The sequence below is a fragment of the Rhagoletis zephyria genome, unplaced genomic scaffold, assembly GCF_001687245.7.
Source record: "Rhagoletis zephyria isolate East Lansing unplaced genomic scaffold, Rhagoletis_zephyria_1.1 Rzeph_scaffold_00027, whole genome shotgun sequence".
NCBI classification, from domain to species: Eukaryota; Metazoa; Arthropoda; class Insecta; order Diptera; family Tephritidae; genus Rhagoletis; species Rhagoletis zephyria.
Window position 1 is genome coordinate 792,478 of NW_016157111.1, and position 15,536 is coordinate 808,013.

General features: G+C 33.8%; 1 protein-coding gene across 5 annotated transcripts in view; it reads right to left on the reverse strand.

The window, feature by feature from the left end:
* Positions 1-15,536, reverse strand: part of SiaT (beta-galactoside-a-2,6-sialyltransferase) — a 107,210-nt gene that overhangs the window by 45,369 nt on the left and 46,305 nt on the right. For all 5 annotated transcript variants that reach the window (XM_017616776.1, XM_017616784.1, XM_017616792.1 and 2 more), the window contains exon 4: positions 5,784-5,881. In XM_017616776.1, coding sequence (XP_017472265.1) covers positions 5,784-5,881 — 98 coding nt within the window. The remainder of the gene's footprint in view (positions 1-5,783; positions 5,882-15,536) is intronic.

Below are 15,536 nucleotides of genomic sequence, written 5' to 3' on the forward strand. Positions count from 1 at the left end.
AAAAAGAAGTCTGATGAGGAGATGTGGTGATCTCCGAAATAGTGCTATAACTTCTACCGCTTAGACTTTGTTGCTTTTTCAATTTTTCCTAATAAACAATCGTGGTACAAAGCTCAATAAAAATATTAAAAATAGGAAATGATCTCATTTTTGCTATTCAAAAATGTCATAAATATAAAATAATTTATTGGCTCCTGTGTACAATAATGTGTACACTTATGTTAAAATGAATAACATTTATTTTCTATGAACTATATTTTATTTATATACCAAAATATTGTTAAAAACAAGTACTCTGGCATTTTAAAGTATTATATGTTACTTACATTAATAATTTTGCTTTGAATGAAAATGTACTGATAAGTACTGATTTTTTAGCATGAAAAAGTCTAACGTACTGATTTCGCGCTTAAAAAATATGGCAACCCTAGTCACGTTTTCATAAATTGGTCCATTTTGTGCACGCCCGTCTAAAGCTATTAACTTGCCAGCTGAATTACACCAATTCACTGATCCTAGCACCTAGCGCGTGTTGAAAAGAACAGAAAATGGAATGCAAAAATTAGAGAGATGTCGTATTCACAATTATCTAATTCATGATATTACACAAAATCAACAGAAAATTACGGATGGAAAAATCATCCACATTGTAAAATGAGCAAAATTGTAATATGTGGTAGACTTTAAGCTTACGGTGGTAGATGTGGTAGAAACGCAATTTAGCAAAAAAAGTGGTAGATCTACCACGAAAGTGGTATACTTAAGGCGGGTTTACCGTTCGTGTCCGGAGAACTCTTTATTTGCTCTCAAAAATTTTTGTCGGAGAGGGTGCTGAAGTACGGTTCACCGTTCAGTTCGGCACATTTGATTTTGTTCTGAAGCAAAGTGCTGATAATATTGTTGCCTACATACGATTTTGAAGGCAAGTAATACATGCAATTCGCTGTAAACGCATACAAAGGGGAACACGGCAACCCGAATCACCAAGTCGTTCGGACAGAAACTCAAAATCAATTTGATTCGAACAAAGAGTATTCAGCATATTTCTGTCGCGCTCTCAGTGAGACAGATTGGGAAAGGAACGCTAAAAATTATTAATAAAAAGAGTACGGACACGAACGGGGTAGTCCGCCTTTATATATGTCTATATGACAAATGTATACATAAATGATCCGTCCGCCTGCGTACACGATTACTCGAGTAAAAATTGAGATATCTTAACGAAACTTGGTACGTATACTTCCTTCATTACCACGCCTACCTCCCATATATCGGTAGTTTTTAGAAATGCGAAAACTGCGATATTTTAGTAACTACTGAAGATTATTCACTCAAAATTGATATTTACAATAATTTTTAGACGAAAAATAAGAATATTATAAATTTTTGGAAAAGGTCGTAGCCACGCCCACTTATGATTACATGTGTATACCATGGTAACCTCTTCATCTATTATTATTATTATTATTTACCGATTTTGTTACGGATATTTTTATCGATTTTGTTATCGATATTTATTGATTTTGTTATCGATATTTATCGATTTTGTTATCGATATTCATCGATTTTGTTATCTACTTAATCGATTTTTTATTTTGTTATGGATGTTTTTATCGATATTTTTATCAAGTGTAATCGATATTTATCGATTTTGTTATGGATATTTATAGATTTGGTTTTTCATCGATTTTGTTATCGATATTTGTATCGATTTTGTTATCGATATTTACCGATTTTGTTATCGATATTTATCGATTTTGTTATCTACTTAATCGATTTTTTATTTTGTTATGGATGTTTTTATCAAGTTTCTAATTGATTTTGCTACCAATATTATAATCGATTTTGCTATCGAAATTTTTATCGAATTTTTCATCGATTTTGTTATCGATGTTTTTATTGGTTTTGTTATCGATATTTTATTGGATGTTACTATCGATTTTGTTATCGATAGAGTATAAAGATAAAAATGAGGATAAAGGAAAACAGAATAACATAAATGTAATTAGAACGAACAGGGTAGAGGTAGGGATCTAGATAGAAAATAGACCAAAAATATAAACTTAATCAAATGCGGATGTATGTTTGTATGTATAGTGGTTATGACACAAAATAGATATGTATGTAACGTAAGTTTCACTTCACCAGTGTGGCCCAGGCGCACTTACTTTTTTCTTTAATTGACTTCCCAGCAGCACAGGAGAGCTACTACAGAACTGACGGTAACCAAGTAAACTCCGTCTATTACCGATCGACTACTTGCCGCGTATTTCAGCGATTACTTTTAGAAGGCAATGCCCTGGGCGGTAGTCACCATCGGCTCTCTCTGCACTACCAGGAGCTACTAAAGTAGTTACTTGCGTGATTCATGGGCGCCCCCTTTCGTAGTTCTTCGGAATTCTACTTCAGACGCGTTCGACTCTGCACTACCCTGCGCACAACCACGGGTTAATAGAGTAGCTACTTCCCAGAAGTCGGTGCAGTAGTCCAAAAGTGGCGATTGACTCCAGTAGTTATGGATGGTTACGACAAAGTAATTTAAATTAATTTTTCTACTTTTGCATATATATAATAAGGCAATCTGATTGGTGACCAGTTTTTTAATATATCTGTGGTCATGCATTGAATTAAGTTTTTATATGAATAGTGAAATTTACAAGAGTTTCTCTTAAAGTTCTACATAATTTTTTTAGTATGAAATTTTTCGAGTGCTTACTTTAAAATGGGATATTTATAAAGGACCTAGGAAGCGAGGTAAATTTTACTTAGGACAAGTAAACATTAAATATACGTGTCATATCTGAAATAGTTCCAGCCGCGAGGAACTGCGAGTTCAGCCTCTATTCAGATTTTTATAGACACACCTCCTATGAATTTTTATTATACCGCTGAAGGAAAAGACTCTGATATGTACACAAAATAAATAATATGCAAAATAAAATGGAAATGCATATTAATGCCTAGCGAATCTATTAATCAGATTCAGCATTCAACCAAAAGTGGACGCTTCTCTGGACGAGATCAGTTTTCGATGGCAAAAGTCCTGTTTGTTTTAGCACAGCTTTTGTTATCTAAAATCAAGGTAGAATTGAAAGTTTTAGTGCAAATACATATCATGCACATAATTTAGTATGCAGGTATTGTAAATGTTTTAGTTTTATCATTTTTAAAGTGAAGAAATAGGAACTTCTTTAGAAACAAAATAAATTTAGTGCGTGGGGCTAAAAAAGCTATATAAGAAGGTAGGTGTCATAGTAAGAAACTCCTTATTGTCTCCAAAATTGGAAAACGTTTGCGCAAACGAGCAATGTACACCAAATTTCATCAAAAAATATTTTTTTTAATTTGCGCCTCTTTTTTTGGAATTGGTGGACGATAATGTAAGCCAATTTTGAAGTTCTTTCAGATGTATGATTTTATAATTAAAACCAGCGTATAATATGAATTACATCAAAATCAGATAACATTTACTATTTCCACCACAAGAGCTTTGGGCGTGGTAGCGCGTCGACATTTACTATTTTCCAGATTTCTTCATTCTTAAGTGCAGAATAGAGCATTTACGAAATTTCAGCGAATTTGTAGGACGGTTACTACTTTTGATCGCATCTTATATGGGGAAGTCCCACTGTGCGAACGTACAGAAAAATAAAAGCTTGCAAAAAGGCAGCGATTTAGAAATGGAGAAATATTTACAGCTAACCCTTATACCCAGACAAGAAGATCCTTTAATTTGGTGGAAGCATAGTCGCGAAGAATTTCAAATTTGTTTACACTGGCAATGAAGTGGCTCTGCGCACCACCTTGCTCAGTGAACTTCTAAAGAGTGCATCGGGTAGCGCTTATGTTGAAAATGGAAATAGGTTGTTGCCCGATTATGCGGTAGTGCTTCTTTTCATAATTAAAAATACATAATTTTTTAACTCTAATTACTAATAATTAGTAATAAATTTTATTGTAAAAGTAAATAAAAAATTTTGAACTAGATTTTTAAATTGAATCTTCTATAATTGAAATCCGGATAACCGGCCGGATTTTAGCCAATATCCGGCCGGACAGAAAAACCCCCGGATAAGCCGAATTCTGGATATCTACCGGATACCCGGCACATCCCTACTTTTCATACAACGGTAAATTTCAGAAATTCTTGAAACTTCGATATTTCGAAATTTAAGGACGCTAATTTACTCAAAATTTATACTAGCAACAATTCCTTGATAAGAAGTAACATTATTTGCAATTTTGGAAAATGGGCGTGATACCGCCCACATATGATTTTATAAGTTTATCTGATTATTTCTAACTGAATGTTCTATCGAAGATGTTTCAAATAGGAGCAAAACCACCCCTCCTTACCATGTAGTGGTAGTTTTCGGAAAGGTGAAAAGCATATGTACATTTAATACTTGCGCCGGGCATTTAGTGTTCGGCTCGGCCCGAACTAAGACTTTCTTACTTGTTTATTTTTAAGTTATTTAGTACTTAATTGAAATTGAAAAAGCATCAATACTTTAGTAACGAAAACTTTTTGCACGACTCGCAATCAAGGGCCAGTCTAAGAGGACTAAGTTCATATCTAAATTCGTCAAACCTAAATATGTTCTACCAAAACGAATTCCGTTCTTATCTTTTTCTGAAAAAGTTTTTGGTGGACTTATGGTAACTGAATACACCGTGCGACAAAAACCGAAAAATTTCAAAACGCACGGGGTAATCAATATACTCACGAAACTTTGGGCCATATATAGAAGAACTGCGTTTTTAGTTTTTCTCTCTGGCGTCAGGATGTTTTTGAAAAGGACTGTGTAGTTTCAATGATATGAAAAATTCTAAAAATTCAATGCAATATAGAATAAAAACATGGGTACTAAATGGAAGCGAAAATTCTGCAGACTTAAGAAGTAAACTTTTTTGGTTAGCAAGGACGAATGGGTAAAGTTAGAAGGATGAATTTGGAGGATGTGGTTGAGTGCATATTAGTCCTGAACATATAATTTTTTAAAAAATAATTATCGCAAAATTTCAAAGATATTTTGTAGGACAAAATTTAAAAAAAACAATTTCAATCCCCAGCGTCCTATGCACCAAAAAATTTAACCGGCTTTAATTCTACAGATTTTTTTCCTTAATTAGGTATCAAATCCGTTTTTCTACTTTACACTGAATAAAAAAAATTTTTTTTGTAGAAATCATACTTTTCAAATTTCTAAGTCCTTCAAAAAATCCTGACGTCAGAGAGAAAAACTAGAAAGCATTTCTACTATATTTGGCCCACAGTTTTGCGATTATATTTATTTTTAACCGATTGCACAAAAAGGTTATCAATTTGTCGAAATATTTTTTTTTTATGTATGTTACCGCATAAGTTTGGACCATGTAAACCGATTTCTATAATTCTTTTTTTAGAGGAAAGGTGTTACCTCACAGGTGGTCCCATCCTAATTTGGTTTAAATCCGATCATTGGATCATGAAGATACTAACAATAATCTTAAATTTGTATATGAGAATTGAAGTCGGTGTTTTTTTGCTTAAAAATTACTTATTTGTGTGTAAAATTTACTGTCGTACGGTGATATAACGAAATATTTCCGAGAATGATCCTAAGATAAGTGTAATTAGTAATCTTTATCCTATAAATTCCTAATCATGATTAAGTTTCATGTTTTATTTAATTACTGAGAAGAAAAACACATAAAATAATTTTGACCAGTTTTACTATGCAAATACTCCTCTGTGCGACGTAACGAAATTGGTGTGAAAACCCATATTGTGTACAACTTACTTGGGAGTTTAAGACCCGTATTGTGGTTTTACTTCCAACGTCCACCTCATATCCTGATGTAGGCGCATGATTAAATCGCATAACAACGTCGTGGGTGTCTTAAAGAAAGAAAGAAATGTTATTAAAATTAGTTACATTATATATACGTATAATTCTTGTAAATTTGAGACATCCCTGTAAACAAGTAAGCACAGTGTTGTCTTCAGCTACGTACATATAAGAAACCTTAACTTTAATATATTACTGCATTTTAAACGTAAAAGCTTTAATTTCAAAAAAAAATTTAATTTAGCTACTTAAATATGTATATGTTATATGTATCACAAAAAATCAAATCTTAAAAATCAGTAAATATGTACAAAACATGTACACTTTATGTAAAAAACATAATAAGGCACTTGATCTCTGTACTCGTCGCTTTCTGCTTTGCAACAGAATTTGGTGTGCGCTGTAGCAACGCCTTTATACACCTGCGCTCGCACTAATGGCACCCACTAGCATCCGTATCCCAAATAAATGCTGCACCTGGAACCGGGTACGTTAGCATAGGTGCAGTGTATAGCCGTTCCGTTTTCTACCTAGCGCTGGCGGAATTCGGAACAAATCGACGATAATAAGAGGAACATCTTCCAAATTCTTAAGGTGTTCCCCAAAGCCCCTGTAGGGAAACGAACTAGTGCGGAACTGGTTCGGTTCTAGTGCGTTTGGAACCATGACTAGTGCGCGTTAATTCTCTTTTGCATGCTAGCGAATGGCGAATTTAACATTGCGATGTCCTAGGAAGTGTCAATTGTCCCCCGTTGCATCCCTTTGGCTCTAGTACCGAACAAGTTCTAAATTCGACAGATAAGATCTAGTTCGTTTTGCAGCCCTTTTTCTATAGTTCCGAACCAGTTCCAAATTCGACAGATGAGATCTAGTTCGTTCTGCATCCCCTTTTCTTTAGTTCCAAACCAGTTCCTAATTCGACAGATGAGATCTAGTTCGATCTGCATCCATTTTTTATAGTTCCCAACCTGTTATAAATTCGTCACCTTAGATCTACATTTCTAATCAGGCTTGTCGAAACATTTCCCTTCTATATTAAATACGATCGGTTGAAGGAAGGACAATACAATCACAAATGTTTAAACGCATTTATTAAAAATTTATAAACCACATTAGTAGTAGTAGTAGTATTAAACTTAAGTAGTAAGTAAAAAACAAAAGTGCGTTCTGCTTAAAAGTAAAAATATTAGTTCACTTTGTCTTACTTGTCTAAATTTAAGCATATTGATTTTTAAGTAAATTCAGTTCTTTTTAAGCTTATATGTATATGAAGTACTTCGAAAGTTTTTGTCGTACTTAACTTAAATAAGATATACAGTCAGTCAATAAAGTTTAGGTACAGTGAAGTTTTTACAATACCGGCAACTATTTTTTAAATATTTTATTTTTCCCTAATTTTTTATAAAAATATGGTTAATTCTACACCAAAAACCCCAAAAATCAGAGTTCCAAACCTTATGCAAAATTAAAGAAAACTCTGCGAATTTCCATCCAAGTATTGCAATTTACACTCTTTAGAAAAAAGTTAAGTACTCAGTTATTAGCCCATTCAATTTTAGTATAACAAAGTGCAAGTTTGAGGTAGCTAGGACTTACCATTCATATTTAGCATTTTTTTTTGTTGTTTGGTAAGTCCTTGCTTTCTCATACTTGCACTTCATTATACTAAAATTGAATGGGCTAAAAAACTGAAAACTCAACTTTTTCTAGAGAGCGTAAATAGAAAGTGAATTATTTTAATGAAATTTTTCAGAATTTTCTTAAATTTTGCACAGGGTTGGAACTCTGATTTTGGGGATTTTGTTGTAGAATTTACCATATTTTTATAAAAAATTACCGAAAACTAAAATATTTAAAAAACAGTTGCCCGTATTGTAAAAAAATCGTTGTACCTAAACTTTATTGACTGACTGTATTAAGGTAGCTGTGCTGGATTGCATAAACAAAAATTAATTTGTCTTTTCTTATAAAAAGGTAGCTCTGGTGGCTTGAATTTTTAAATAAATTTAGTGAGAAAGTGGTAATTATTTTGACACTTTTTTTTAAATGCCTCTTTTTCTGCAAATGCATTGCCTTTCTCAATTGTCCTTCAGGATCATGGCCTTTTTTATGGAATCACTAAGTATAATGATTATTAAGCAACTCAAAAACTATACCAGCGTGATTACCGACGTATCCTTTTGAGAGGTAGCCGCACCCTTATAAGAGGAATAAGACCCAGACTTTTCAGGTCAAAATTTCAGTAGGTTGCGTATGTATGGCCTTTTCAATTTTATAAACTATCATAATTTTTAAGTGGAAAAATAAAACTCAAAATTAATGATAATCTCTGCGCGAAAAAATTAAAATCATAAAATAATCATTATTTGTAATCCCAAAAATAAAAATCAAATAATGATTATTTCCGTTTGAGCGAAAAAATAAAACCCAATAATAATTCATAACATAATGATTAAATGCTGATTTAAATTATTTTTCTCATAATGATTACCTTCCCTGCGTTTAAAATTTGAAATAAAATAGTTTAGTGAAAGTACCACATTTCATTGCTTTTGGACTGGTGCGTGACTAGTTACTATCGGACTGGGTCATTTTTGGCGAAAAAGAACTAGTACTGAACTAGAAATTTGGCTCAGTAGTTCGTGTTTTCCCTACAGGTGCTTTTACCCAATACGATAATGTCGTCTAGATACACCAAACATGTAGTCCCTTCAGCATATGGCCCATGAGTATTTCAAAAGTGGCAGGAGCGTTGCCTTGTCCAAAGCCATCACCGTGAATTGCCGAAGACCATCTCCAACGCTGACGGCTTTCTTATCCTTGTCTTTCTCACTTACCCCCACTTGCCAATAACCGCTTTTAAGGTCGAGCGTTGAGAACTAGGGCTGTCAAACTATCGACGATACTATCAATAGTATCGATAGTCTAGTCACATGAAATAACTATCGACAATTTTAGTACTATCGCCACTATCGTTTTATTGATAACTTATTTTCTTTCCTAGCGCTTTTGACATTTGCACGAATTGGCTCAAAGAGAACAAAACTTGGCAGCATTATTTCACGAACGAACGAATAAAGATCACCCAGGACGGAGTGGGAAAAAAGTTCTTTTTTGCAGAGACGTAATTTTTTCGCCGCCATGTGAATAAAACGGAATGAAGCCATGTGTGTGACTGAAACAGCCGATTAAAAAATTACGATATCAACTATTATTTTTTTTCTCAAATGCAATTACGAATACACGGTTGCAGTGCTGGGTGATTTGTTTAGTTGGTTCATGGCATTATTTCTAAAAGCGCCATTTTTTATTTTAAGCGTGGAAATAGCAGAGGTTACATTGCCGTCTTAAGAGCGTGTCAGACGTGGCAATGCAGTATATTTCAAAAGACTGTCAAATTGAGAAATTTCAGAAAGCAATTTCATGAGCAGTGGCACCTTGCATGTAAAGTGTCTTTCGAAAGAAAGTTTTTTACTTCCGAACGGCGAATTGCAGGGAAAATTTCTGAAATCGCTTTTTGACTGTTTACACGGCGAATGAATTTCCAGCAATATTTCTCGATACTAAAATGCAACCGTGAGCCTTTAAAATAAACAAATTTATAATAGCAAGATAACGAAAAATAAATGGATTTAGAAAAACTTATGAAATGGGTCGATACTATCGATAGTCACATTTAAGACTATCGTAAAACATCGATGGACTTGACTATCGATAGTTTGACAGCTCTACTGAGAACCATTCCGTGCGGGTCAACGCGTCCAGAGTATAATCGTTTCTGGACAATGGATAGCTGTCCTTAGTCACATCATTTAGTTTTCGGTAGTCTTGCAGAACCACATTTGGTCATCCTGGACGTATCGGCCTTGGATCACCAGTATCAATGCGATGTTTCCCAATGTTCTTTACCTGGTTTGTTGTCATCTTTGTCGAGTATGTTTCAGAATCTGCGGAGAAGTTCCTTAGCCTTGTGATGGTATTTTCCTTTCAACCCTGACGTAGAAGCAGTTATGTCTTCCGCAATGTCATTCTCGCCAATGGAATCGCTTCCAGGTAAAATTCCGCAATTGAAGATGGCCTCAACCTCTCGATATTATTCCAATACAGTTTCTCTTCGCAGTTTGATTGGTGATTTGAACTCACTAAGTACTCGAGCTGGAACGCGTCCATCTTTTTATGTCTTAGCCAGGGATTTACCAACCACTCACAATTTGTTTTTCCCAGAATCCACATCAGCCTTCACCCAAACAACTGTTTCTGATTTCGGTGGAATCTGTTCTCTTTCCTCTAGGATTACTCGCTTGCTGCTAATGGCGATCTGGATACCTTGATTAAGTAAGAAGTCTACCCCAATGACGACTTCATCCACAATCTCCGCCACTATGAACTTGTGTAACACTTCCACATTCCCAACAGAAACTTTGCATGTTGGGTGTCCGCACCAGTTGCTGTCCTCAACCTGGCTTCAGGCAATGCCGAATGATGGAATGTGATGCGCCCGTATCCACAATTAGTGCTCGCTCATTCCCGTCCACATATCCACCAACAGTAACGTTGCTCGCATTCCTGCCGATTTGCAAGATGGAGATTAAGGGGCATTAAATTTCTGGAGTCAGCGCGGCCCCCTTTCTGTTGGCTCGTTTTAGTTCAACGACTGATGATTCTTTGTTAATGTAAGATTTAATTTTTACAATCAGAATGAAAGCAACCAATTTTCATTGCAATAATAATATTGGTAGCACAATCATTGATTGCTAAATTGTTTCAAATTTTTTACAGCTCTGGCTCTTTTGAGTTTGAGCTTTTATGCCCGGTATTCGTTAATACGTTCTCTGTAGGTCGGATGACATCTTCCGTGCTGTGCCCTTCTTCGTGTCTTAAAGCAGACTGTACGTCACCATTGAGAGAATACATTATATCATTCTTGACTGTACGTATGTTTGTTTGATCTCGTTGATTCATCAATTCACAGTTTGTCGCTTGCCAGTATCGGGGGGTTACTCTGTAATGCGGAATGCTGGCACCCTACAATGCGACAAACGCATTGAAAACTGCCCTTTTCGCATTAATTCTTCCCCTTTCGCATTTTAGGCACAGTGATGCAAGACATTCTCTGTTAAAAATCCCACAAAAATACGGAAAAATTCCCTCAATTACCCACATCTTACAAATCTATCTCACAATATTCCCAACGAATTCAAACCATATACATATTTCAGTAGAAAAAAGTAACATTCATATAAAATAATAATAATAGATTGGCGCTTACACATATGTTAGTGTTTGGCCGAGCTTCTCCTTCGATTTGTGGTGTGCGCCTTGATGTTGTCACACAAAGGGGAGGGACCTACAATTTTACGCCGACTCCGAACGGCGAGTGCATTTTAATGAGAAGCTGTCTTTCATGGCAGAAATACAAAAAAAGAAAAGAAAAACCAGGAACCGAAAATAATCGTTATCATGAAGGATTTTTATTTAAAAATCATTGTATAATCGTTATTTTTGCATTTATATAATTACGATCGTTTTTAGGATTTTTATTTTTCCGGTCAAAAATAATCGTTATTCTTAGATTTTTATTTTTTCAATAATTTTTAATCGTTATTTTATGATTTTTAGTTTATCGAACAAAAATAATCTTTATTCCTTGCTTTTTATTTTTTCAATAATTTTTAATCGTTGTTTTATGATTTCTATTTTTTCGATCATATTTTCAAGGTTAATCTTGTCTGATCTTAGAAAACCAAACAAATTTGTAGGGTGGAAAATTAAAGCAACAAACCAAGAACCACAAAAAAAGTTCAGCAGGAAAATGAAAAGAAAAATTCTTTGATTCATTGCAGGTAGGGTTGCCAGATTTTTTTGGCGCGAAATCAGTACATGAGACTTTTTCATGCTATAAAAATCAGTACTTTTCAGTACACCTTTATTCCAAGCAGAATTATGAATGTAAGTAGCAGATAATACTGTGAAACGCCAGAGTTTTGGAAGTTTTTATTTTTCTTTGAAAGTAAGTGTCCGAATGAAACGATTTTTTTGGGTGCAGATTTAAAAAACATTAAACTATACAATGAAATTATTTGCTTTACAAAAAAATTTTTTGTTTGCTTTTCAATATTTTTTTTATGAAAAACTTAACATTTAAGCAATTTCGGCGCCTCGTGGATGAACATTTTTAACAACAACTTCTGTAATAAACTTTTCTGCATTTATCTATGAAAAAAATGCGTGCATTTCGATATAGTTTGGTCGGAATGAATTTTTATTTGCCAGCGTGCGCACCCGACTCCCACGGGCATGCGAAACTCGAGCATTAGAAATAAAAGTGGAACGACTAAAACATGCATTTCTTTCTTGCGCAAGAAGTCAACGCGGATTGCACGCGATCCAGCCACCAGATATATGCCCGCAATATGCCCATAAAACGATTGGTCTTTTATATTAATTTCTTGCGCATATCAAACATTACCGAAAACAATTCAACTATAATTTAATTATTTCCTTCTTACTTTTTACAGTAAATTTTAAGAAAGTTGCAACGTTATGTAAAAATCTTAAGCAAATCGTAAAGTATTTTGTTTGTGTAAAATAATATTACACAAACAAAATATAAAATATTACACATAAAAATCTTAAGCAAATCGTAAAGTATTTTGTTTGTGTAAAATAATATTACACAAACAAAATATAAAATATTACACATAAAAATCTTAAGCAAATCGTAAAGTATTTTGTTTGTGTAACATTATTTTACACAAACAAAATACTTTACGATTTGCTTAAGATTTTTATGTGTAATATTTTATATTTTGTTTGTGTAATATTATTTTACACAAACAAAATACTTTACGATTTGCTTAAGATTTTTATGTGTAATATTTTATATTTTGTTTGTGTAATATTATTTTACACAAACAAAATACTTTACGATTTGCTTAAGATTTTTATGTGTAATATTTTATATTTTGTTTGTGTAATATTATTTTACACAAACAAAATACTTTACGATTTGCTTAAGATTTTTATGTGTAATATTTTATATTTTGTTTGTGTAATATTATTTTACACAAACAAAATACATGGGGAAAAATTACCGATCACCAAGTTACCGCGTACCAAGCTCGGTGGGAAGAACCCTATTACAAATCTAATGCACAGAATTGAAAAATCAGTACAAATCAGTACAAATTTAAAAAAATCAGGACATTAGCGTACTGATTGAAGGAATGAAAATCAGTACGAAAGTTGAAAAATCAGTACTGTACTGATAAAATCAGTACGTCTGGCAACCGTAATTGCAGGTGATTTGCATTATTGATACCAGTGATGGGCAAAGTTTTATTTACTTAAAATTAAGTGCTACGTATTTTGGTATTTATGTTGTAGTAAATATGTATCAAAGTACTACTTACTTAAGTATTTCGGATGTTACTAAATACCGAGTAGGCTAGTAAATACTTACTTATTTTTGCAGCGCTAAATACTTAGTTTCTAACTACCGCGTTCAAAAATATTTCGGTATTCTCAGGACTACTTCGGCATTTTTGAAACTATTTCAGGACGTTCGATATTTTAGGGGGTTAATATCTATTAGCATATCGATAACAATATTAATAATCATATCGTTTATAACAGCGATAACAATATCGATATATATAACGTTTGCAAAATCATTCAATTTATTGATAAATATATCGATTTCAAGATCGACAAATATAACGAAAATTTCCAAATAGTCCCGAAAATCATGAAATAGTCCCGGGAATTCCGAAGTAGTCTTGAAAATCTCGAAATAGCCCTGATATAATTTTTCCTAAATCATAAAGTATTAACATAGTTTGTAAGTATTCAGCCATGTACCTTAGTACTTTAGTGAAAGTATGTCGCATCTCTGAAGTACCCGAGTACTTTGGACTAGAGCATTTAGCGCCTTTACTTTAGCATCTAACAGCTGCTAAATGGTAAAGTATTTTTTACTTTAGTAACGGGTGATTTTTTTGAGGTTAGGATTTTCATGCATTAGTANATAATTAGTCACCAAACTGGTATATTGGGGAACGTACCCATACTACGTGACCCACTTCTTCCAGTTGCAACCCTGCTGATAACATTTGTTGTTTTATTCCAAGCATACACAGCGCTGGAAAAATTTTTGCACTTGGAGTTATGCCAGCGCTGGGCAGTGTTGCCATTTTGTACCGCATCCAAATATCGAGCCGCAGTTATCCCCCAAAAAACGCCAATTTGATTTTGTAGAATAACCAGCTAAACTTTTATAAAAAAAAATAATAAACATTAAATAAAAGAGACAAATAGCCAAAAGTGGTCAAAATATCGCACTCCTATTATTTTGTGGACCACTATATATATTTGTACATACGTACACATTTGTAAGAGATCATTTGGTCATTTATGTATTGCAGTTTCTTTTTTTAAGGTTTTTTGAGACTTCGGCCCAAGGTTCCTATTCCTACTGCTGTTTGTAAATTCGACCAATTAATCTGTTTTTTTTTTTGTGCGTTTGCCATTTTGTAAATTTCTTTTTACACTAAATGAAGAACCGACGCTGTTGGCGCAAAGAATTCAGAAATATGGATATATATAGTCCATTTATTGAATGCCAACCCCAGCAGTTCTTTTACAATTTGGTGCAATGAAGTGAGAGAAAATATTTTGTTCAGTGAACGCCAATCAAATCATACATTCGCGCTGAATAATGCTTTGACGGCGATAGAAAAACCTTATGAACATACCGCGCAAGTATGTATGTACAAAGAAAATATTTGATCGCAGCCCAACATACTTAACTCTACTTTGATAATCTACATACGTCTGGATTTTAAAATGTACGCACTTTCTTTCGGGAAATTAAATATTATATTGATTTTTTGTTCCCTTTTAATTAAGTAAAATTTCTAAGTAAAATACATATAAATAACCCATATCTACAAAACGAGGTTTCGTTGCCATTATCGCAAAACTTAAACGGTTCACAGATGTATAAACATCTTCTCAGCAACTTTCAGTTAAGTTATCAAAGCGGGGTTAAAGCATAGAAATTCGACAGCATTTATCTCGACCAACTCGTTAATTCAGTATTAACTGCAGTTGATCCGGATTAAGTCCTGAAGGTAATCCTCAAAATTAATGTGGATCAGGGGACTTTCCTCTGGCAACACTAGCCAAAACGACCAGTTATTTCACAAGAACGATAGAATAAAAGATTGCGCATTCCCGCAGAATGACATTTGTGGCAACGGGTAAACAAAGAATATGGCGAAGAACAATGAGTTGACAGTTGTGAATTTGCAGTGAGAAAACATGTTTTCTTCTCGATTCACCAATTTCTCAAGCCATCTTTGAATATAGCAAATTAAGCACAACGTTAACAAAAAATATACAACCACTGTTGAAATGTGTTCAAAAGAATAGGTCTTATTAATTAACTATTAATAATTTTTGTGTTTGTATTACAGGTGCCGAAAAAGTGATAATATCTTGTCGCAGCGCATGTTTTCCTGCAGAAAGTGGCCGATGCTTGCTTACCTCCGATTTTAATTTGTAATTTGTGGTATTTCAACGTTTTCAATTTAACATGTCGTGTTTAAAAGTGGTCCGTAAAGTGCTTCATGCATATTACGCTGGTGTCTAAATTTTATGGCTTCTCCTGCCGGCAGAACTCTACCCACTTTCTGGCCAAGGCGT